Source organism: Neltuma alba, unplaced genomic scaffold (assembly GCF_004799145.2).
Source record: "Neltuma alba isolate B1F8T4 unplaced genomic scaffold, ASM479914v2 tig00005364_pilon, whole genome shotgun sequence".
Classification (NCBI taxonomy): Eukaryota; Viridiplantae; Streptophyta; class Magnoliopsida; order Fabales; family Fabaceae; genus Neltuma; species Neltuma alba.
In genome coordinates, this window is record NW_021634081.1 from 1 (window position 1) to 23,084 (window position 23,084).

General features: G+C 35.8%; 2 protein-coding genes across 2 annotated transcripts; both read right to left on the reverse strand.

Annotated features, from left to right (window-relative positions):
* Nucleotides 1-903: 903 nt before the first annotated feature.
* LOC114747564 (leucine--tRNA ligase, chloroplastic/mitochondrial-like) lies at nt 904-9,428 on the reverse strand. The gene is given in 21 exon segments (XM_028935922.1): nt 904-1,761; nt 1,764-1,797; nt 2,088-2,219; nt 2,749-2,826; nt 2,899-3,076; nt 3,211-3,383; nt 3,498-3,593; nt 3,668-3,745; nt 4,492-4,573; nt 4,690-4,752; nt 5,339-5,418; nt 6,247-6,441; nt 6,532-6,796; nt 6,998-7,152; nt 7,236-7,302; nt 7,417-7,640; nt 7,752-7,856; nt 7,942-8,061; nt 8,524-8,580; nt 8,672-8,816; nt 8,978-9,428. Coding segments are annotated over 21 exon segments (2,925 nt in total). The 5' UTR covers nt 9,373-9,428; the 3' UTR covers nt 904-1,558.
* A 4,372-nt stretch (nt 9,429-13,800) lies between these two features.
* Nucleotides 13,801-23,000, reverse strand: LOC114747565 (lysine-specific demethylase JMJ25). The gene is made up of 5 exons (XM_028935923.1): nt 22,836-23,000; nt 22,681-22,753; nt 22,513-22,598; nt 14,392-14,511; nt 13,801-14,237 (listed from the first exon to the last, which is right to left on the reverse strand). Exons 2-5 carry the CDS (start codon nt 22,712-22,714, stop codon nt 14,166-14,168), a joined length of 312 nt encoding a protein of 103 aa, XP_028791756.1. The 5' UTR covers nt 22,715-22,753; nt 22,836-23,000; the 3' UTR covers nt 13,801-14,165.
* Between the last annotated feature and the right edge of the window lie 84 nt (nt 23,001-23,084).

A 23,084-nucleotide genomic window follows, 5' to 3' on the forward strand; every position in this document is an offset into this window, starting at 1 on the left:
ACGGAACTAAAAGTTGACAAGGATGGATTCAACAAAGAAACACCCACAATTTGGTCTGGGAATGAAGAATGATTTACTTTATCAGAATAGGCATTATGTGAACTACAATGGACAAGTACTGTAACTGAAGATTCAGAATCAACGTCTTATTTCATGACAGAAGAAGCAAAACAAACAAAAAAAAAAAAAAAGAAAGGAAAATGATGAAAATTCCGAAGTCGTCTCCGCCTAATTTCTAAAGCAGAAGCGGGTGCCGCCATCAACCAAACTCCGAAGCTGAAGGATTTCGCGAATCTTAGCCAATCTTGTCAATATGTCGTCGTCGCAAGTCCCACCGGTACCGAGCTGGCGAGCTCAATGGCGTCAGGAGCGCAGGGTGGAAGGCGGAAGGGGACACGTGTTTCTAAAGCACGGATAGTGGGACCTAATAGTACTTGGCAATACTTGTCATTCATGGATGGGAAGAAGTAAAAGCCAAACAAAGCTTCCCTTTTATTATTATTATTATTAGGGCTCTGCAACATCACTTTTAAACCAGTTCCTTTAAAACCTTTTTATGCACTCTTCGTTCCAAAGTGTGAATCAATAACCTCTGATTCACATGGCCATGTGTGAAAGTGTCCATTTTTGTCGGCGAGCACTTTCGGCGTCTCACATGTATGGATCTGGAATCAATAACAATTGACATTCGACCTTCATTGCATCAACCAAAGAAGGGGGGGGGGGGACAACAGAAAAACAAAGAGAACAAGAAGTCTGAAAATTCAGTGCCAGTATTCAGGTGAAACAATATCTTTTTAGTTCACCAAAAAAAATATTTTTTATTTTAATTATTTCACTGGGATGGTTGGGAAACCCCATAATTATTTAAAGAGGAAAAAACTTTGATAAAATTTGCTCATTATGCACTTATCATGTGCCACATTAAATCACTCAAAATAAAATTATCTAAATACACATATAAGTCAAGTTTCAATATTGTCTGAATCCTCTAGCATATTTTTTTAAACCTTGACGGTAATATCAAGTCTTTACCAATTAACCCAATTAAACGGAAATTCTTGTCACTTTTTAACCAATGATTACATGGCCGGACCGCTCCAAATTCTCTGGGCCCCCAAGAAGATCTGGGCTGTTGACCGACCTCACCTAAGTGGTCGCATTTGCCCTTATTATGAAATTTAGGATCCGTTAAGACCGGTAACTGTGTTTTTCACATGGAGGGGGGGGGGATCATCGGTACATAATACAACAACACATCATCGGCTCCGGAGTGCCCTCTGCATCTGACATGATATTTACAGGAAATAGCTTAAACACGCTTGTAGAATCCACCATATAAACTCCGAAGCACGTGTTGTCACTCTTCTGCTCTAACTCCTACGCCTCTTATCTGGCTGGCCTTCGCTGTCTTGCCCATTAAAGCTTTCATTTTTTCAAAGCCAAATTCAGCCTTCTTTGGGGAGTTCCCAGCTTGGCCATCATGATGAGGACTGAAGTTGGCTATTGCTACTTGCTTCCAGTAAAACTTTTGCATCAGACAGCACAAAACTAACTACTATACGCCCACCTTGGTTTTTTGACGGTCCAAAACAACATTCAAGATCTTGCCAGGAACGTAAATTCTCTTTTTCACAGGGTTACCATGCAAAAACTTGGATAGTTTTTCATCCCTGCATGCCAATTCAAAGGCATCCTCCTCTGTACATGTTTCTTCAACCTGGATGGTACCCCTCGTCTTACCGTTGATCTGAACAGGAGGACTATCGTGGAATCTTTCAAGTAAGCAGGATTTGCCTGCAATAACATGAGCGGCGTGGCCACAAATGGCTATCAATCAAATATGATACCCAAAAACAAAAATAAATTAAGGTCCAGTATGAAGACTGAACCTTAAAATATCCACTTAGCTTGACAAATTTGAAAGGAAAATTTAATTGAGAGAAGTGCATGAAAAAAAAATTACAAAAAAAGTGTATTATTCACTTTTTGGGAGTTCATAAATTGTGACATATAATGAAAAAGCAGACGAGAACTAACATAATAAGCAATGAAAGACCGGTTTGATTTGGACACCAATTTCATACCTTAGGGAAAGGCTCATACGCTAGGGAATTTGCGTGTCCTAGCCGTGACCAAAGCTCCTCAGCTATATGCGGTGCATAAGGTGAAAGCAGCAAAACAAATGCCTCAATGACTGATCTCGGATGTTTATCCCACTGAAAATATAGGCAAGAAAAACTTCATATAATCTTAATGAGTCCCAAAAAGATGTCGTAGTCAAATACCACAGTGGGGAAGGTAATGGAAAGGAAATGGAGACAGAAGGAAGTGAAAGGAACCCTTTGCCAACCAATAATAAGAAAGCAGCATGAACATAATGAGGGACAACACAGGCATTGATTGTAATCCATGTAGTTATCCTCGCTTAGTGAAATAAGGCTTATTGTTATTGCAATAATGAACCTATGAAACTATTTACCACGCCATGAATCAACACCAAACAAGCTCTGATTCCAAGACTTTATTCCATTCAATGAAAGAAAAACTACTCATCTGTCTGTGTATTTTTAGTTACCCTTCTTTTCAAGTGAGATCAAAAACATAAATAACAAAACTAGAAACTAGGTCTAAAACACCCGACCTTAATACCCCTCTCTGCTGCCAGAACAATGTAAAAAAATGATCCAATCAAAATGTTGAGAAAGTCAGAAAGATATCAAAGAAAATAACTTGAAAATAAGATACCTTATAGGCCACATTCAAGAACTCCATCATTGCTGAAATTCCTGTGTTGAATCGTGTGCCCTCAATTTCCTCTGTTACCTGCGCGCTGAAATTGAACTCTTAGGCCAAATGTCCTAATTGAATTGGTAAATTGCATATTAAGATGTTGACCTTAGCAATGCATTTATGAAGAGATCGAAGTTGTTCCACAGTAGGCTCCTCATCAACTGCTAAAGTTCCATCCTTGAATGTGCCATTAGTCAAAGGAGAGCCAACAATGAGCCTCCATGTTCGTCCCAAGAATCTATGTACACCTTCAATACCGCTTGTACTCCAAGTTTTTGAGTCTCTTGGGGAAGGTTAAAGAAAGAAACAATAGGAAGAATGATATCAGATTAAAAAAAGAAGAGAAGGATCGCTTTAACTCAAGACTCAATCTCATATCATTCCAACGTCACAAGTAAAATTATATGGTCAACTCACCTTAATGGGCCCATGAACATTTCATATAAGCGGAGAGAATCTGCACCATACTCAGAAACAACATCATCAGGATTAATTACGTTTCCCCTACTTTTGCTCATTTTATATGCACGAGCAATTAAACGTATGTGAGGGTTATCTTTCAAGACAAAAGAATCGCCAGATTTCATGACCTGCGTCAGCAGAAAACATACACATGTCAAAATAAATAATTTTTGGGCTTATTACTACAGCAACGTTTATTGAGATAACCATTAAGATGGAACACCAAAACCAGTGCGAGAAACCTTTTCCTCAGGAACTTTTTCTAAATTATTTTCACCCAATGATGGATCAGCAGATATCAAATTCCCATCTTCATCCCTGCAAGCCATATATTGAACCTGCCAATCAAGCCATCAGAAACTAGTGATAATGAAATTTTTTCCCTCTTGTTTTCAAACAGAAATAGCCGTACTTCACCGAGGATAAGCCCCTGATTTATAACACATTGGAAGGGTTCCTTGGTGGATACAACACCAATGTCATGGAGAACCTGAAATAGAATATTGAATCAAATCAGCACATATTGCAGCAGCGTAGAATACTTTAAAGAGTACTAGATACCTTATCTTACTCGTTTATTTCATCTCAGGGTAAGTGGGTAACCTTTTGGTCCGGAAGAGAGAGACAGAGGGAAGAAAGAGAGAACTACTAGTCCAAAAGAGAGCATGAAGGCTTATAACCAAAGAAAGGAAGTAACGAGGTAAAAGGGGGAACTCAAGATAAAAAGATGACAAACAGTCTGAGAGTACTTGGAAAACTGGAAAAGAGTATATGAAGGGGAGAGACTGAAGATGTAGACAAGAATTTGGGTTGGAGAGGGCTAGCTTCTCAAAATCTAGTACCTGGCTGCTGCCATTGTCATTTTATTCAGTTATTTTGTTCCGTTGGGTCCTGTCATGTGTTGTTCATTGGTTGCTTTACTGTCACATCTTTTTCTATGTTCTTCGTTAAGTAACCTTTACCTAGCATTCATCTTTTGGTTTTTGTGGTTTATGCCTGTGACTGATCTGGATTAGTGTAGCTGAAGTGTGTTTTTGGGTCGTATTTGAGTGAACAATGTTTACACTGGTGCCTGAGTCTGTGTGAGGAATACGTTTTCAATATCAGTATCTGTGTGTTCTTTAGGCAATTCAGCAGGGTAAAAAAAGGTCCCTATCAGATATATTCTATGCAGAGATTAAACTTAGTGAGGCAGAGTGAAACAAGTCACAAAACAATCTGACATAAAATACAAACCTTGTGCCAGAATCTAGCATACAGTAAATGAAGAACCGCATGCTCAGCACCACCAACATAAACATCAACTGGGCTCCAATACCTGTAGAAATGGTAAAATTTGAAAACCCAAATGATCTAATCATTCAGAAAATGTAGAAGTCTATAAAGAATCAAGGAGCAAATGGGAAAACCAAACATGAACAGCTGAAGATTTACCTTTCTTTTGTCTTGTCAACCAATTCTTTGGAGTTCTTAGGGTCCATAAATCTCAAATAGTACCTAGACAAAATAAAAGAAAACTAAAATACAAACACATGGAAATATAATTCAATACCATCTAAGATATGAGAGTCTTAAACTTTAAAAGAAAAATTAAAAACAATTATAAGAAGATATCTACGGTTAGTCTCACATCAGAATCCTTTCCACAATAATTGATTGAAGGGTAAAAAATCACAACTTCAGTTTTCTGTTGTATCTAATGCATAGGAAATCCTGAATCTAGAAAACTAAGCCACCGAAAGATTTTGCAGAAATGAATCTATATCTGGAACAGCCAATTTTGTAATAACAGCCTATATACCAGCAGACATACTCTATAAACATTTTAGTTGTTGTCACTATTTTCAATGAATGATCCAGAACAGAATTAGTTAGAAATAGGAAAATCTTGAACAGAAAGGCAGAGAATCAATAAAGAGATTCAAATAGAGATGATCAAAGACTGGGCTTTAGGTCTCAATTTAATTATAAAGGGGCCTCAAAACGAAAGCCAACAAGATCCTATATAAAATGAAGCCCAACCCGCAGTAAAGCATATTTCAAATCAAGAGAAAATCAAGCTAATGAAGATTAAAAGCCATACCAGCATGAACCAGCCCACTGTGGCATAGTGTTTGTTTCTCGAGTAGCGGGTCTTCCAGATAAAGTATCTCTAGTCTTAATCTGACGCAATGAATAAAAAAATTACAACACAGGACAAAATCAGATTAAAAAAACAGACAAACAAAGAAAACAAATGCGAACAGAATACCCAGATTAAGAAAATAATGACTTGTGTCATACTTAGAAGAACTGAAAATGAAAAATAGAGCCAAAATATTCTTAAATCACTTTAATTCCTCCAGAGATCAGACATTACACAAATGCCATGCCGTTTCCAATTTAACCAAGCATGGTATACGATTTTGTCACAGCTTGCTTGCTATTAGTCAATGACATTAAGGGATGATATCGCAGAATGATCCTAGTTCAGAAATTATTTAGTCTACGGATAAGTAGGTAAGGACAGCTGCAAAAGAACTCGCTTAAACATCAGAAAGGAATCCAGGTGTGAGTATAGCTTTCTCTTCATGTTACAATTTAGTGAATGCATAAAAAAGCTTTAACTTTTCGAAAGACCACTCTAAAGCTCAATCTCTTTTTTTAGCCATGCTAACTGAAATCAGAAACAATATAAGAGTAGATTCAGTCTATGTTAATATCTGGCAAATTGTCAGTGGACTGGGCTGTTTACATGCGTGGCCTAAACAACAAGACATTAGGCATAATCATCATTTTATTGTGTGCTATTCTTAAATCATAAGAATTTGTAATAAGAAGATCCTCTAACTCGAGAAATCATAAGAATTGACATTCTGAATAATAAAATTTAAGTCTTAAACTGCCATGATAAAGACATAACGAGGGTGGAATATAAAAATACCACCCAAAAAAAAGAAAGAAAGCAAAATCGGAATACAGGCAAAAAGCATTTATTGGTTGTATCCATACCCAAGAAGCAGCCTTGGCCAGTGGAGGGTCCCCTGTTCCAGTGGGAGTGAAGTCATCCAATTCAGGCAGCATAAGAGGCAGTTCGGTCTCATTAAGTGGAACTGTCTCCCCAGTATCATCTAAGAAAATGACAGGGATAGGTTCACCCCAATAACGTTGCCGAGCAAAAAGCCAGTCCCTTAACTTGTAGTTTACCTGTAAAGGAGAAACAACATAATTTATACTTTACATGCCATCAAGAACCCCATTTCAAACAAATATGTTAAGATTAAATTGAGATTAAACCTTTCTCTTTCCATTTCCAGTTTTCTCTGCCCACTCAATGACTTTTAAAGCAGCATTTTGGCTGGGTAAGCCATTAATGTCAAGTCCCACCATCTCATTTGATGAATTTACAATAGTTCCTTCACCTGAAAAAGCCTTTCCAGACTCAATGGTACCTTTATCATCTGGTGATACGACCCAATGAACTGGAACACCGTGTTTCAAAGCAAAGTCATAATCCCGAGAGTCATGTGCAGGCACAGCCATAATTGCTCCTGTTCCATAACTGCACCATTGAAAACATTTATATGTTGGTCTCATATGAGTTTACCAAATATAATTCACGAATCTTATCTGCATAGCATGCTGAGCAGTTAATAAATGCATTTTGCAAAGTTTCATTCACGAAGTGGCATCCTAAGCACATGAACTAGCTCAATGAAATTTCAAGAATACTATAGAAAAGGGTTTTTATAGACACAAATACCTCCCCAATACATAATCTGCCACCCATATCGGAATGGCTTCCCCATTTGCAGGATTTCTTGCATAACAACCCGTAAAGACTCCAGTCTTCTCCTTCTGAAGCTCAGTCCTCTCAAGGTCACTTTTCCTTGAGGCAAGGTCCTTGTACTCCTCCACCTGTAGCCAATAAATTTCCCTCTTATGAATACCCATGATGTGAAACTCTGATAAGAGTGGAAAATGAGAAAAGAATGACTTACATATTTGCTCTGGGCTGTGGAAACTAATGATGACAATAAAGAATACTCTGGTGCAACAACCAAGTAACTGAACACAATCAATGAGAACGTGAAATATTTAAAAGTTACTTTACAGAGTTGTTCACATTTCAGATAATAGTAAAATTTATATAAATCAACAGAAGATTGGATAGAAAGATACGTTGCTCCAAAGATTGTATCTGGCCTCGTAGTATAGACAATAATCTTTATGTCTCTCTTCTTTCCATCACTATCCAGAACACAAAATTCCAGCTCAGCCCCTTCTGACCTCCCTATCCAATTTCTTTGCATTTCCTTTACACTTTCAGGCCAATCAAGGTCATCTAAATCTTGAAGAAGACGATCAGCATAGGCAGTGATCTTGAGCATCCATTGCCGCATTGGCTGCTTGTTAATAAACAACGACACTGTATAGATTATGAAACTATTCAAAAAAGGAAGACGAGATAATTGCCAAAGGATTCAGCAAGAAAATAGGTATGCCATCAAACACACCTTTCTTATCACAGGATGACCGCCCCTCTCGCTAACACCATCCACCACCTCCTCATTGGCTAACACAGTGCCTAGAGCAGGGCACCAATTGACAGGCACTTCAGCCTGTATATATGATAGGAACACCATTAGATCTTCGTAGGTCAGCATTATAGACAGCAACAGCTTTATAAGCTATCTTAAACTCAACCTGATATGCTAGTCCTCTCTTTAACAGCTGAAGAAAGATCCATTGAGTCCATTTGTAATAATCAGGGTCTGTGGTAGATATTTCACGATCCCAGTCGTATGAAAAGCCTAATGATCTTAGCTGTAAGACAAAAGAAGACATAAAAATCAGCAATGCTTATCATCAGAGTAGAGCTTAAGACTATTTGAATGATGATACTGATCATTTCAATCAGAAGCAGTAGTCAGACTCAGCTGGGGGGGGGGGGGAACCGGTGGTGCAACATGCAAAGTAAAGCTTCTTTCTTCAGATAATCACCGAACCAAACATATGAGAAGCTATTCTCCTCACTTCAACTGGAGTACCGTCACAATTCTTTCTAGAAATTAGAAGTTTTTTTTACCAAATATACCATGCAACAATCCCCGGATAGAAGCGAGCAAAGCAAACCACAAAGAATAAAAATGAAGATGTTAACAGTGTCCTGGGTATTTTACTTCTCCGATCTTCTTAATAAATCTTCTAAAGTAAAATTAAAAGCATGACTTCTCTTGGTGAGAGTTAACACTGTCCCATCATCATTCATTAATTTGATAAAATTACCTGAGAACGAAAGCGATTAATGTTCCTCATCGTAGTGATCTTTGGGTGAGTTCCCGTCTGAAATACAGACAGACAATTAAACCGAAGTTAAAAATTGTCACGATATCCCTAAACAACATAAGTCAGAGGCCAGACCCAAAAAACAAACCTGAATAGCAAATTGTTCAGCAGGAAGCCCAAAGGCATCCCATCCCATTGGATGCAACACATTGTATCCCTGCATGCGTTTATATCTAGCTAGAATATCCGTGGCAGTATATCCCAGGGGATGCCCAACATGTAGCCCAGTTCCGCTACAAAAAATAGTTCAACAAAATGATGAACAGTGATTAAATGGGTAGAACCAATTATGGACACGAAAGCATACTCAAATCCCATTAAATGAGACAACCCTGACATCCTAAATAGAAAATTGATAGCAGAAACTGCTAGTAATGTTAAGTAGGGGAGGGACCTGGGATACGGGAACATGTCAAGTACATAGTATTTAGGTTTGGAGGTATCGATATCATCATCTGGGGTTCGAAAAGTTTTGTTCTCCTCCCAAAAACGCTGCCACTTAGGCTCAATCTCATGGAAAGGGTAAGGCTTATTCACCACTGGCTGTTTCGGCTTCTGATACTCCACTTCACTGGCTCCCCCAGTCACCGAGTTCCTAACACAAGTACCATAACTAAAGCTCCTATCGCACAATCTAAGCCCAAAGTGACTACTTTTAGTCGTTGAAACGGTGAAATTTCGAGAACGAAGCCGCTTTGTAGGAAAAGGAAATGCAAGTGAGTGAAGCGGAAGGGGCTGAAATTGAAGCAACTGAAGCTGTGCATGAGTATGCATGAGCTGGGCGTGCATTTCGCATGAGATGCAGAGAAGAGCGAGACAACCAGTGGCCGAGAACACAAGATAACAGGAAGATGATGGCGCTAACAAGTAACGTCCGAAGTTTTTTCGGGGGAAAAAAATGGATTGGGCTGAATAACGAGAGATTGAGCCGGCTGGTGTTTAAACAGATCAGGTTGGTTTGGATTAGCGCTGAAAAAACTAATTTATTTTTAATTTGATTTTTTGAAAAGTAATATTGAATAAAAGTTAGATTGGATGGTATTATTTGTATTTAGAGCCTGTGTGGTTAAGCGGTGGGATCTTAAATAAGCCCGTTTAAATTCAAATAAGTACTTATGAAACATGGTTAGGGTGTTTGGATAATTTTTATAGAATCCCGATGAATCGTGATTTTAACCTCCTACCGCACTTTTAGGATAAGGAACAAAAGATAGCTTATGCGTTTGAAAAATCCCGATGAATATTCAGTAACTAAATTTTCTCTAATCTACCCCTCATTCTAATGGTAATTATTTTAATTTTTTTAAAAAAAAACATACAATATGAAACTGTTTTTCTTTTAATTTTATCTAAACAAAAATAAGATTACGGATGACATATGATTGAAACAACACAATCAAATATTTAGGTAATATTCTGATTCTAGGAGCATTGTTAAATTAAGAAAATAATGATGACAAATAATTTTTCAGCTTATTTTTATATTTATTATTGTTATTTTATCTAAAATGATATCTCTCCATTTACTCTTCCACAAATCTCTCTTCAAATATTATCTCCACATATTTTGCCTACAATTTTTCAACCTAAACGGCTAAACCACTTCAAATAATAATAATTTTAAAATAAAAATAATATTTAAATATTCATGTCATTTATTAAATTATATTTAATAAAATTTATTATTAAATATAATAATTATGAAAATGTAAACAACTTTATTAACTTCATGTCCTTTTAGTAATTATACACCCATAAGTGATTTTAATGAATAAAAACCAAACATAATCACAATTCTTAAAATCACTTATAAAAAAAAATATCCAAACAGAAATCACGATTAACTAGTATCACTTATAGCCAGTATCACTTATAAAATTCACGATTATCTAAAATCACAGTTGTTCACCGCTAATCCAAACGGGCACTTAGATTGATTTTTATAAAAGTTAGTTTGTAAAGTGAAAAAGTTATTTGAATTATGATTAAATAAGTAAGTTTAATAACCAAAATGGGTATAATTTTTATTAAAGGGTTAATATAATTTTTGATCCTTCAAATTTACTCTCATTCTAATTTTAGTTCCTCAAGTTTTAAACTATAAGTTTTGGTCCTTTAAAAAGCAAAAGGGTCTAAGTTTTTATTGGATTATACGAACTAATGTTTTAAATGAAAAGAAACTTAATAAACTAAAACATATGGTTTGAAAATTTAGAGACTAGAATCAAAAGAAAGATAAACTTAAAGGATCAAAATTTATATTAACCCTTCATTTAATAATGAGAAATGATTAAAAATATGAATTTAAAAAATATAATAATTTAAAATTATTATGATATGAAAAAGTTATATTTACTTAATAAAATATATTTAAATTAGAAATCATATTAATGTGAAAATTTTTGAACTAAATAATATTACATAATTAATTGGATGATATACTCGGTATGATTTATGTAAATATAGAATAAAAACTAATATTAAAAATTAAAAATATTATAACAACTGTTAAAAATTGTTTTAGAATATTAAAACAAATAACACATTGATTGGAAAGTATAAAGAATATATAGAGAGAAGTATAAGAACAACATAGACATAAAGGTAAAAATGTCTTTTAATTTCAAAAGTTACTTTTGCATAAATCATAAATAAGTTTTAGATACTTTTGCAATCATGCTTAAAAAGTAGCTTTTAACCTATAAATTAGATTAGTCAAAAGTTATAACAAATAGCTCTCAAATTTATAAACTAATTTATTATACTCATACGTTATTTTTTCCCCTCCAAAACGTTATGCCAAACAGACTGTCAATCAGCATGACGATATGTACATCAAATTATTGAGATTGGGTTCTCTGATATACTCTCTAATTTCTTTTATAATACTCAATATTTTAAATATTTTTCTAATTAGATTCTATATAAACACCCACACCCTTTTCAGCCCCATTTCTTTCTCCAACACTCCCGCTGAAGTTGGAAAAAAAAATAATTATAATTAATTCTATTACATTAGTTTTACAATAATTATCAAAAATTGGCCAAATGAATCATTGCTTCTCTCAACAAAACCCAATAAACAGTAGAATATTTCTTTTCATTTCATTCTACCCCATTCCCGCTTAACAGCTCGCCTCAGCAAAATGGGAAGGCATAATAATCCTATCATTAGTTTAGTTTTATTTAAAAAATTAATTTAAATTTTCAAAATTTATGAGTGTTTTGAAAAAGATGTATCCCAATAAAAGTGCCCAATATTAAGGCTAATTGGTTTTTTTTTTTTTGAGCTTGTAAGGTTAATTAGTTGAGATATACATGATCAAATAGTTAAAATCCTACAAGGATTCTCTGCTTAAAAAATTCTATAAGAAGATGGGGGTTGAGATAAAGGCATCCATGATATAGGTGGCTGATTTATTCTTTATGGCTTTTGGGTTTGGGCACACTATTGAGTAATGAGCATATAAGGAGAAGGCTAGCTGAAGGTAAATTAAGAAGGAAACAATCAAGACATGTCTTCTCTTATCAAAGAAGAAATCAAAAGAGATAGTCCAAAGTAGATGTTGAAGAATAGTCAAGTATGTGTCTGGTATTTAAAAAATAGTGGACATGAATATCAAGGTCTATGGTGTCTTCCTGAAAGAGATCTCAGTTTGAGGAGGACATTGACACCATGCAAGAAAAATTCAAAAGGGAAAATAAAGGGGAAGAAGAAATAGCGAAATGAAAATCTTCCCTAATAGTAATAAGAAGGAAAGCTTTGAAGTTTAAGAGTTGAATTATGATGCACAAATTAATTGGTGATGGTCCATGGAAAGCTTCAGGATTAACATGCCTTCGTGGTATACAAATGTAGAGGAAGCCATGATTGGAATCAAAGTTCAATTTGAAGGACATGAAGGTTCTGCACGAGGGAAGTCAATCTACTATCTCTCAGTTTGACATTTTGTTTGTATGAAATTGATTTGCAAGAACAAGATTGAGAAACCCAATTGGGGATTTTTAGCATATATTAACCTTTTGTTTTAGTTTTTCAACAATTTAGCAGACTGAAAGGTTCTCTTGAAATTTCAACATCCTTCTATTTGCTATTGGCTTTTAGTTTTATGTAATGTGTTTTAGGTATTACAAAATCTAGGTTCCATCCCAACATCATGATCAAGTACACCTTTGGTTAAGTTTCAAAATATTACAAGTGTTTGCACAATCTATATGGTACTTCCAACTTAAGTTTGGTTGTGCCCATTTTATTCAAATTCAATTTGGGCATATGCCTGTTATTTCCCTTTTGATACTAAATTAGTGGCCTAAGCTGCTTCAACAATTTTTTGATTAATTCTTCACTTTGCGGTGTTACAGTATAAGGATTCTTCAAAAGATGCACTACTTGATAGATCATCAATTTTATGTTTGTGACTTGACAGGGCTTTTATCTAGCTCCTGATCATAAGCCATTGTATTCTTTTACTTATTGGAGCTTTTAATTTGACTATTGTGTTATTGCGATTGTAATAATTGTGTCTATATTTGTATTTTTTATATTTAGTTTTGTGAACTCTCTTCCAATTCTTTTTATGAGAATTTGAAATTTGAATTGTCTTGGTTCTTTTTATAAAATCTCAATTGTAGTTATTTAAACATTTATTTGTTATATTTAGTTTGGTGAACTCTTCCAATTCTTTTTACGAGAATTTGAAATTTGAATTGTCTTGATTTTTTTTATAAAATCTCAATTGTAGTTATTTAACATTTAGTGTGTTTTTATCATTTCTTACATATTTATTATTTTTAACTAAATTTAATTTTTTTTAAACTGCATAATTTGGTTATCAAGCTCTTATTAAAAAAACCAGAGGAAGTTTGTTAGTTTTTAGTGTGCGCTACTGTCTCGTGTGTTATATTTTTATGATCTTGTTACATTGAGCTAATATTTTATACTTGCAAATATATTTGATCATCTTATTAAAAGAATGGTAATTTTTTTGAGTAAATTAAAAAAAATATCCTGAAAGACCATTTAAAGTCATTTAATTTAAATAAAAGGACAAATGATTTTTTTTTATAGAAAGAAATTTTATAATAAGTTGGAACTTATTATATTTGCACAATTGCACATTATTGCCTTTTATCTCACAATTCTTATCTCCATTTCATCTTTGAGGATTATGACTGAGTTAGACCATGTAAACTTACAACTATAATTTCATACCAAACTTTCGAACTTATGCTTCTGCTGTTATAATTTTCATGGGAAAAATTTATTCCGAAAGTTTAAAATAGATTGGTGCTATACGTACATTGATTTTGTCGGGTAAAAAAAAGTGAACTTGTCCACTTTTATCACTCTCCATTTTCTTGTGATCATGAGCTCTAGCTTTTGAGGGAGGAGCTAAATTTATTCATCATGAATGGAAAATTACAAGAAACTGTTTCCTAAAATATATACAGAGCTACCAATGAGGACTCGTTCCGTTAAGGGAACGATCAGTGATTACGCTCCGGAAACAATCCCGCTGTACAAGATGCTTTTGGCCTAAGGAAAATCCTTTTCTAAGTAGCAGAAGAAGCTCCAAAGCCAATCAAGCACACTTGAGCAAGGACTCAAAATCTTTGAGAATCTGGTCAGCAGCATACACTATCATCTTCTTTATCTGTTCCACCAAACAAAAGCATCATTATTATTATTATTTTTTTTGGGTTTAGATTGATTTAGTCTTGATAGCATATATAAGAATTCTTGGGCATATTTCAGAAAGCGGGGAGCCAGAAAAGAAACATGAAATAAAAATTGGAAGCACACATCACCTCAAGTTTATCTTCTCTGGCCCTGTGGTTCTTGGGAAGCTGCCGGAACTGATTAGTTAAACGCAGACACTCATGGAGGTTTTCTGGGGACACAAAATCCACAGCAACTTTTGTGCATGACTGCAGAAAAGTAAAGGTTTGGAACATTCACATGTGAGTTACGGTCCGATGAGTTGACAGATAAGAAGCATGGAAACTGGTAAGTGTAGCAAATCAGGCATTTATTTGAATTGTTCTGTATTAAGACGGTATAACTGAATATATACACAGAGAAAAAAGGAATCTGCTGGCTAATTAATTAAAATATATCCTCTCTTAATTCTCATAAAACACAATGGCAATATTCCCAAAAATCAAGAAGACTGTTTAATCCCAAGAAGTTAAGAGATCGTGACACCCTCCCTCAATTTGAATCACGGGATATCAATCATGTCCAACTTACTCAATTTGAATCATGGGATATCAATCATGTCCAGCTTACTAAGTCCTCCAACTGTTTGGTGAGACAAACCTTTTTGTGAGGATATCTCTTGTTTGTTCTTTGCGTCTTTAGTGGCAATATATGCCCTAAAGAACAACTTCTTCCACTTTTTCTTTAATCAAATGCCTATCAACCTTCACAAGCTTAATCCTATCATGTTTGGTATGCCATCAAGGAATTATTAAATGGAATTTATAGTTTATCTAGAAAAAATAAAATACATGTGAAATGGTCTTTTTAACTCTATTAAGGCTAAAAACAGAGGAATGAATGTCTAAATGTTGATTTATGGAGGGTAAAAATGTTCTGCGTTGATTCAGATAAGCTTGAATTCAATTACGTAGCCAAGGTCATGTAATGGGAACTACGTGATTTGTTGTAATATGCTGTAATCACCATTACTTTGGATTACTTTACAGTAGCAACCAAACACCTAAATCAACAGAATGCAGATAATCCTAATGCATGGAATTGAACAAAACAAGTCATAGTGACTACTTTACTATCACAATAGATCTTGATGGTGAAGTAATGGTGATATGAAGTTCTTCCAAAAGCTTATATAGCAAGGGTCCTACTAATATTCCTTAAGCCATATCTACATTTCTTCTAGCCACAATATTACTTCTTGCTTCTTCATGTTACTAGATTCCCCCATAGAAATACAATGTCTAATTGTAAATCTTACTATTTGATGGAGAAATTTCTCATAAAATACAAGCAGGGCAGTTAAAGTGAAAAAAGATTATTGAATTATTTGTGATAAGAAAGTACCTGATAAGCTTAAATGAAAGTTCTATCGAACCATTACAAGACCAACCATGTTATATGGTAGTGAATGTTACGCTCTAAAAGGAAAACGAGCATAAAATTGAGGTAACAGAAATGAAAATGTTGAGATGAATGTATGGTAATACAAAAAAAGATAATATTCGAAATGATGAGTAAGAGTAGGCATAGCGCCTATTGAAAAGAAAATGATTGAATATCATTGGGGTAGTTTGCACATATGCAAAAAAAGCCATTAGAAGTGCCAATGAAGAGTGTAGATCAGAAAGTTTGGAGTCCTTTAAAAAAAGACAGAAGACTATCAAGAAGAACACTCAGGTCATTTAACAAGACCTTTTAGTTAACAATCCCTTTAAAAATTTGGTTGTTAATAGAACACAATGACGTCACACGATCCAGTAGATGACCCCACCTAGTGGGATAAGGCTTCTTGTTACTATTGTTGCCATTTTATGAACCTTCTCAATAAGCATAAAGGCTTACACTTGAGCTTTGGAAAACAAGTTCTTCTATCGAGCTTGATTAGAGTACCACTAGGTTTGCATCTTAACATCACATGTTTATTTTCTCTGAGACACTGATCCCTTTTCTTGGTGTCGCAACCTCTATTCACAAGAAGTACCTTAATTAACCCGGGTCCTTTCAAATTCTGTGGCCATTAGTGTAAAGATTTCAATAAAAGTTATGCCATATTAAAAGATCTCTTGGTGTTCTTAGGAAGGTAACCAGTGTTTGATTGAAGAATCTGGTACCATTTTTTGAATTTAAGATTTGGATACTAGCATTGAGTAAAGTTTTAAACATTGTATGGAAATTCGTGAATGCACAAGGAACCTCATATTTATCTTTTAATAGACATAACCAATTATAACACTAGGTCATTACTAAATGAAACAAACCATTTTATGCAAGTTCTATTGGGTATTTATGAGAAACCCCCACATAAAAGCCAAAAAGATACCTCATATGTGGCTTTTGAGTAGTGTTTTTGTGACGCTTGGCCACCTTGCAACTTTAACATTGAAAATTAACCAAATTTTTATTACAGTTCAAGGAATAGGTTACTTAAAAACTTTAAATTAGGGTGATCTATATGTAGATATCATAACATTAGGTCATTCATTATCGAAGAATAAAGCAAATTTACAAATAACATTAGTCCTTAAACCATCAACTTCAAAATTTTTTGAAGATGATAAACCCCTTCACACTTGCCTAGCACTTTCAATTGTTATCCCCGATGACAGCTCTGGAAATATACAAGTGTTGGAGCAAAATTAGCAAAACAATTGGAACCTTTAGTTAGCTTCCAAGCAAGTTTCAAAAAAATGAATGGATTTGAAATTATAGAACCATAGATTTTAACATTTCCTTTACCAACTACAAGAGCTAAGGTTCCATTTGCATTTCAACTTCATGATTACCAACACTAGGAGTGTTAGTAAATAATTGGATAATTATCTGCCACGTGATCAGAAGCACTAGAATCAATAATCATGAATATCACCCTTTACCTTTTCTGGGTTGTGGGGCCTATTGCTCTTTCTCAAGCGTTGTTTGAGACTACCTATATTAAGTGCTTATAAGCATGTTCACATAAGTTGAGACAAGACTTTCCCCATATATTTACCTCGTATTCTATAAATTATAATTAAAAAACTGCTTTTGAAAGTTCCCATTGCTATTCCAAACAAGCACTTACTTTTCCGATTAAGTTCAAGCCTAATATTTCGAGTCAACAAACTCGACCCATCTAGAGCATTTTTCTCCACTTTTATCATCACCTTTCTTCACAGCCTCCTGCCACCTTACTTTTGCAAATGCTTCACAAATCATAAAAAAGGGAGTTGGGAGCCATAAACTTTGACAAGGTCCTTATTTAAGCCAAAAAATTCAAAGAACCCATCCTTCTTGTTTCGGAGTGATATGAGTCAGTTACATTAATTAGCACGTGTCATAATTCTATTACAACTTGTATAACTAATTAGTTGTTTGAAGGGATTGTTAGCCTTTAAATATCCCTTAATTGTACGTTGGATGGTGATTCTGGAATAATACACTTCTACGTGTTTCTCTCTCTTCCTCTACTCTCTCTTCCTCTACTGCATAACAATTTGGCATCAGAGCCAACCTTCCGGCTATGCCATCATGCCGGAAACAAGATCTGGTGAACGGATTGGTGACATTGTGCATTGCCTGCTCATGCGCGATTGGAACAGAATTCTTTGGATATAGGCGAACTGAAGACTTCAACTTCTCTACATGTTTCTCTCTCTTCCTCTGCTGCGTAACATGGAGCTTGAACAAGACGTTATCTTAGCGCATTGCCAATCTTCTTCCAAGTTGAAGGCAAGTTCTCGTCAAAGAGTCATCATCTCAAGGTGATACTTATTGCCATCTCAATTTTGAATATATATGCCGAGTTTTCACACTGAGGATATGCTTTATCACATACCAAATTACTTTCGCACTGCTCAAAAGCATAATGTGTCATTCATCAATGGAATCATGAACTCACCAGCCAAGGCATTAAAAGGCATCAAAACAGAGAGTTCTCTAATTGCCATCACCTAAGAAATGTCACGTCATTAGAAGTTGGTGTTCAAGCTTCTCAAATAAGGTACATGATCTTTCCTCTACCTTTGATGGCCAATAGGGGTTGGGGAAATGCCAGCCCGCCAAAATCTAAACTTATGCAGCCCGCACCGTTTTCAGCCCGGTCCGCAGCAGGCTAGTGCGCTTTTTTTTTTTTTTTTTTTACATTTTGGTCTTCCGCCTGCCAGCTCCCTTGGACCAATTCCCACTTCCCTTCATGGACTCATCACCCATGGTCCATAGTATAGTCCATACCAAGTTACCAACCCAACTTCGTCTTCACTCGCCGGCTCTCCCCTGTCTTTAAACTTCAGTGTCTTGAATCTTGAAACTAAATCGTGCTCGTGCTCGTGCTCGTGCGATCGTGCCCTACTGCCCTAGTCCACTTGGCTCTCTCTCCGCTGGCGCTGAGTCGCTGACCGCTCTCGGCTCTCCCCTGGACCCCTGTGTATCTCCGGCTCTCCCCTGCAGCCTCGCCTCCCTGGTTCGCTTGGCTCTCCGCTGGCGTTGACCGCTCTCGGCTCTCCCCTACAGCCTTGCCTCCCTGGTCTGCTTGGCTCTCCGCTAGCGCTGACTGCTCTCGGCTCTCCCCTGGACCCCTACGAATCTCCGACTCTCCCTTGCGGCCTTGCCTCCCTAGGTTCAAAAATCACCGAATCAGTAAATCCAACACACAGGCCGCAGCAACTCTCCGCCTCTCGGCTTGCAAAGATACCTCCAGGCCTCGCAACCACGCAACTTCCGTCTTCACTCTTCACTTGTCTTCACAAGCCGCAGCACGCAACAAGTTGACACTCTTCATCTTTGCAAGCCGCAACACACAGGCCGCAGCAACTCTCTGCCTCTCAAGCTGTCTTGAGTCACTAGAGCTCAACTCGTCCTCACAGGCAAATCTTCCTTACATTCGATTTTTGCTCTCTTCTTTGATTGTTGTGTGGCTGCTGGATTTGTTCTTCAATTTGTGCTCGTCTTTGATTTGTTCTGCCCATTCTGGTTGATTTTGCTGGATTATTGGGATTAGCCGATTAGTGTTGATATTTGCAAGTTAATTTTAAAGAAAAATGGCTACCGATGGTAGTGGAACTGGAAGAAAGCAAGTTGAGATTACTGCTATTACTGATGAAACAAATATACCAAACCAATCTGGACAAGGAATAACACCTGAATCTTCTGTGCAAGATAATCCAAATAAGAGGGCAAGAAAAAATACGTCTGATGTTTGGAAGTTTTTCACTAAAATTGGTGTGGTAAATGGCAAACAAAAAGCATAATGTAATGGATGTGGAAAACAATGTTTGTGGTGGAAAGGAGTATGGGACTTCAACCCTTAGGCGTCATATGGAATTGTGTGTATCACTCCCAAAATATAAAGACATTGGTGAGATGATGATAGACCATGCAGAGAATGTAAGATCTAGGCAACTTGATCATAACAAAGTTCGAGAACTGATTTCTGCTTGTATCATTAGACATGATTTCCCATATTCATTTGTTGAGTATGAAGCAGTTAGGGAGTTGCACAAATATTTGAATGCTGATTATAAGAACATTACTAGAAAAATTGCAGTGCTGGATGTTTGGAATTTTTATATTAGTCAAAAAGAAAAACTAAAAAAGTGATGATGGATTGTCTTAGTAGAATATGTTTAACTAGTGATTGTTGGACATCAATAACCGGTGAGGGTCATCTTTGCTTAACTACTCATTTTGTTGATGAGAAGTGGCGACTTAATAACAAGATACTTGCATTCTCTAAAATGGAGCCGCCTCATTCTGGGATTGAATTAGCTAAAAGAGTGCATGATTTATTGATTGATTGGGGGATTGAAAAGAAAGTATTTTCAATTACTTTGGATAATGCTTCAGCAAATGATGTCATGCAAAATGTATTGAAGGAGAGGTTGAATTTGAGTAATGACTTGCTATGCAATGGGGAGTTTTTTCATGTGAGATGTTGTGCCCACATCTTGAATCTCATAGTTCAGGAGGGCATGAAAGTAGCAAGTGATGCTATGCATAAGATTAGGGAGAGTATTAGATATGTAAGGCAATCAGAGGCGAGGAAAATTGTTTTCAAGAGATGTATTGAACAAGTTGAAGTTCCTGAAACAGTGAGTTTGAAGTTAGATGTCCCAACTAGATGGAATTCTACGCATGCCATGCTTGAAAGTGCACTTAAATATCGACGTGCCTTTGCTAATTTGGCTTTCAATGATACCAATTATCATCATTGTCCAACAATTGAAGAGTGGGCTAGAGCAAAAGCAACGTGTACATTCTTGAAGCCATTTGCAGTGATTACAAATTTGATGTCTGGTTCAACATATCCCACTTCTAACATGTACTTCATGCAAATATCAAAAATTGAATCAATGTTAAAGCGTCATATGCATAATGATGATTCTGTGATTCGAGACATGGCTGTTAGAATGCTTGACAAGTTTGAAAAATATTGGGATTCATACTCTATCATTCTTTCACTTGCAATTATCCTTGATCCACGGATGAAATTTGATATTGTAAAATTTTCTTACTCAAGACTTGATCCTATAAATTGTCATGAGAAGATTGAATATGTTAGGAGCAAGTTGTACAGTGTTTTCAATGAGTACAAAAATCTGGTATCATCTTCATCCACATCCCAGATTGCTCAAGCTGAATCAAGTTGCAGTGTGAATGTGAGGTCCATTCATCCTGCAAACATAGTGCCGCCTAATTTCTCTGTGAGGGATCAATCTAACTACTTGGATGTTTTTGACGTAAGTTTGAATTTGTTTAATAGTAAAATGTTTTCCTTTGATGTTACTAAATACTAATTTTGATTGAAATTTTGCTAATGTTTTATTCTTATGATGTAGGATTATCTTGAATGCAAGAGCAAAGATAGTACGACAATAGAAAAGTCTGAACTAGACTATTATTTGGAAGAGGCAACACTTGATCCTACCTTGTTTGTAAACCTACAGGTTCTGGATTATTGGAAGAGTAACTCACCTCGATTTCCTTGTCTTGCAAGAATGGCATGTGATATTCTAAGCATTCCCATAACTACGGTTGCCAGTGAATCAGCTTTTAGTATTGGTTCACGAGTTCTCACAAAGTATCGAAGTAGCCTTCTTCCAATAATGTGCAAGCCCTCATTTGTACTCGTAATTGGCATCTTGGTTTTCCATTTAGTGGTAATATAATCATATCTGCTTATTTGTTTTATATATATATATATATATATATATATAAACATTTCAATTAAGTGCAATTGAGCAATGCAAATCTAATACTATTCTTTTATTATGTGTGGCAGAAGATGATCCTGAAGAAGAAATAGTTTCTATCAATCCTGAAGAAGCTTCATTTAATGCTTCGAGTGTCCCACCTAATTAGATTATATTTAGATGTGTTTTGTTTGTAATATTTAATTTTTGGACACTTGGTTGATGTTGAATTGTTGCTGGTTGGTGTTTTTTAATTGTTTTGAATGTTTATTTTTTTTTGAATGTTGTAATTTTAATAAAGAGTGTATATTTCTAGATTTTTCAGACCAAAATGTGCAAACTTGGTTGTATGGAACTATGGATTTTGAATGTACAAGTTGAACTTGTCATGGATGCAAGCTTGGCCGTGTAGAATGGATGTTTTTATGGATTTTCAAAAAAAAAATTTTATAAAATAATAAGCGGGCTGGCGGGCCCCCGCCTGCATTATGCTGGCCCGCCAAGGTGCGGGCTGACCCGTATCCGCACCGCCAGCCCGCATTACCAACTCTAATGGCCAATTGAATTACTCTTGCCTATTCTCTGTAGTTTCTCCATCAAGTTTTTCAATGGCAAGGAGAAAAGAGGATTCATTCGAACCTAAGGCCACCAACCCATCAATGGTAAGCCTCAATTGAAGTTCGATTTGAATCCTCAATATTTGTAGAGCTTTTTGATGAGGTGCCCATAAGAAATCAAAGCTAGTACAAACCTGGCCCACCATGAAGTAATTCTGGTATGTATTACTTTAATATTGTTCTGTAATGAGATGATACAGTTGAATAGAATATATACAACTAGAGAACAAAGAATCTGGTGCCTAATTAATTACATAATATTCTCTCTTAAATTATCATAAACACACAATAATATGCCTAATAAATCAAGAACATTTAATCCATCGAAGTTAGAGATCTTGACAATAAGAGACACGTATGACTATGAACATGGCAAAAAGGCAAACTTTGAAGTACCCGGTATAACATGTAAAGAGTTTATCATTACCATGAGATTTCTCACTTGGTGAGGGCATCCAGCAGGAATAAACACAGCCTCCCCAAGTTTCTGCTCAAATGTCCATGGTTCAATACCTTGAAAATTTTGAAAGGTTTCTGTCAGCAACAAGCAGCAAGCATTAAGCAACAAAGGTATATATCAGTTTATGGTGCTAACCGAACTCCTCCTTCAGTTTCTTCTTGTGCTCCATTGTTAAATAAAAACATTGATCGTGAATGGGATGGAAAACCTTCAACAGAAAAAAATGGAGACTCAAGCAGCATAAAAGCTAAGGATAATCAATAGCATGGATCAAGTGGAAGGAATTGTACCTGTTCAACAGGAGAACAAAACGTATGTCTGAATTCCCTTGAGTGTTTTCTTAAATATGTTTCTAACTTCTCAGTATCTTCTCTTCTGAAAATGTCCCAGAGAGCAGCACCTGCTTCTCTTGTTTCATTTTCTGCAGTGACATCAAGAAATGTGCTATTTGGAGAGACATTCCATCGATTTCAGCACAGCACTTCTCTTTTTGATCTTGAACCTTATGTGCTCTTTTCAACTTTGAAATAGACAAGATT

What these genes read in the sequence shown, in the direction of transcription:
- LOC114747565 (XM_028935923.1), bottom strand. Translation starts at nt 22,714, where the DNA reads ATGGAGCACAAGAAGAAACTGAAGGAGGAGTTCG. An exon ending in ACCAAGTGAGAAATCTCATG is followed by an intron (nt 14,512 to 22,512) that starts GTAATGATAAAC and finishes ACTTTTCTGCAG; the next exon opens with TCATGCACAAAAGTTGCTGT. An exon ending in CCAGAGAAGATAAACTTGAG is followed by an intron (nt 14,238 to 14,391) that starts GTGATGTGTGCT and finishes TTGGTGGAACAG; the next exon opens with ATAAAGAAGATGATAGTGTA.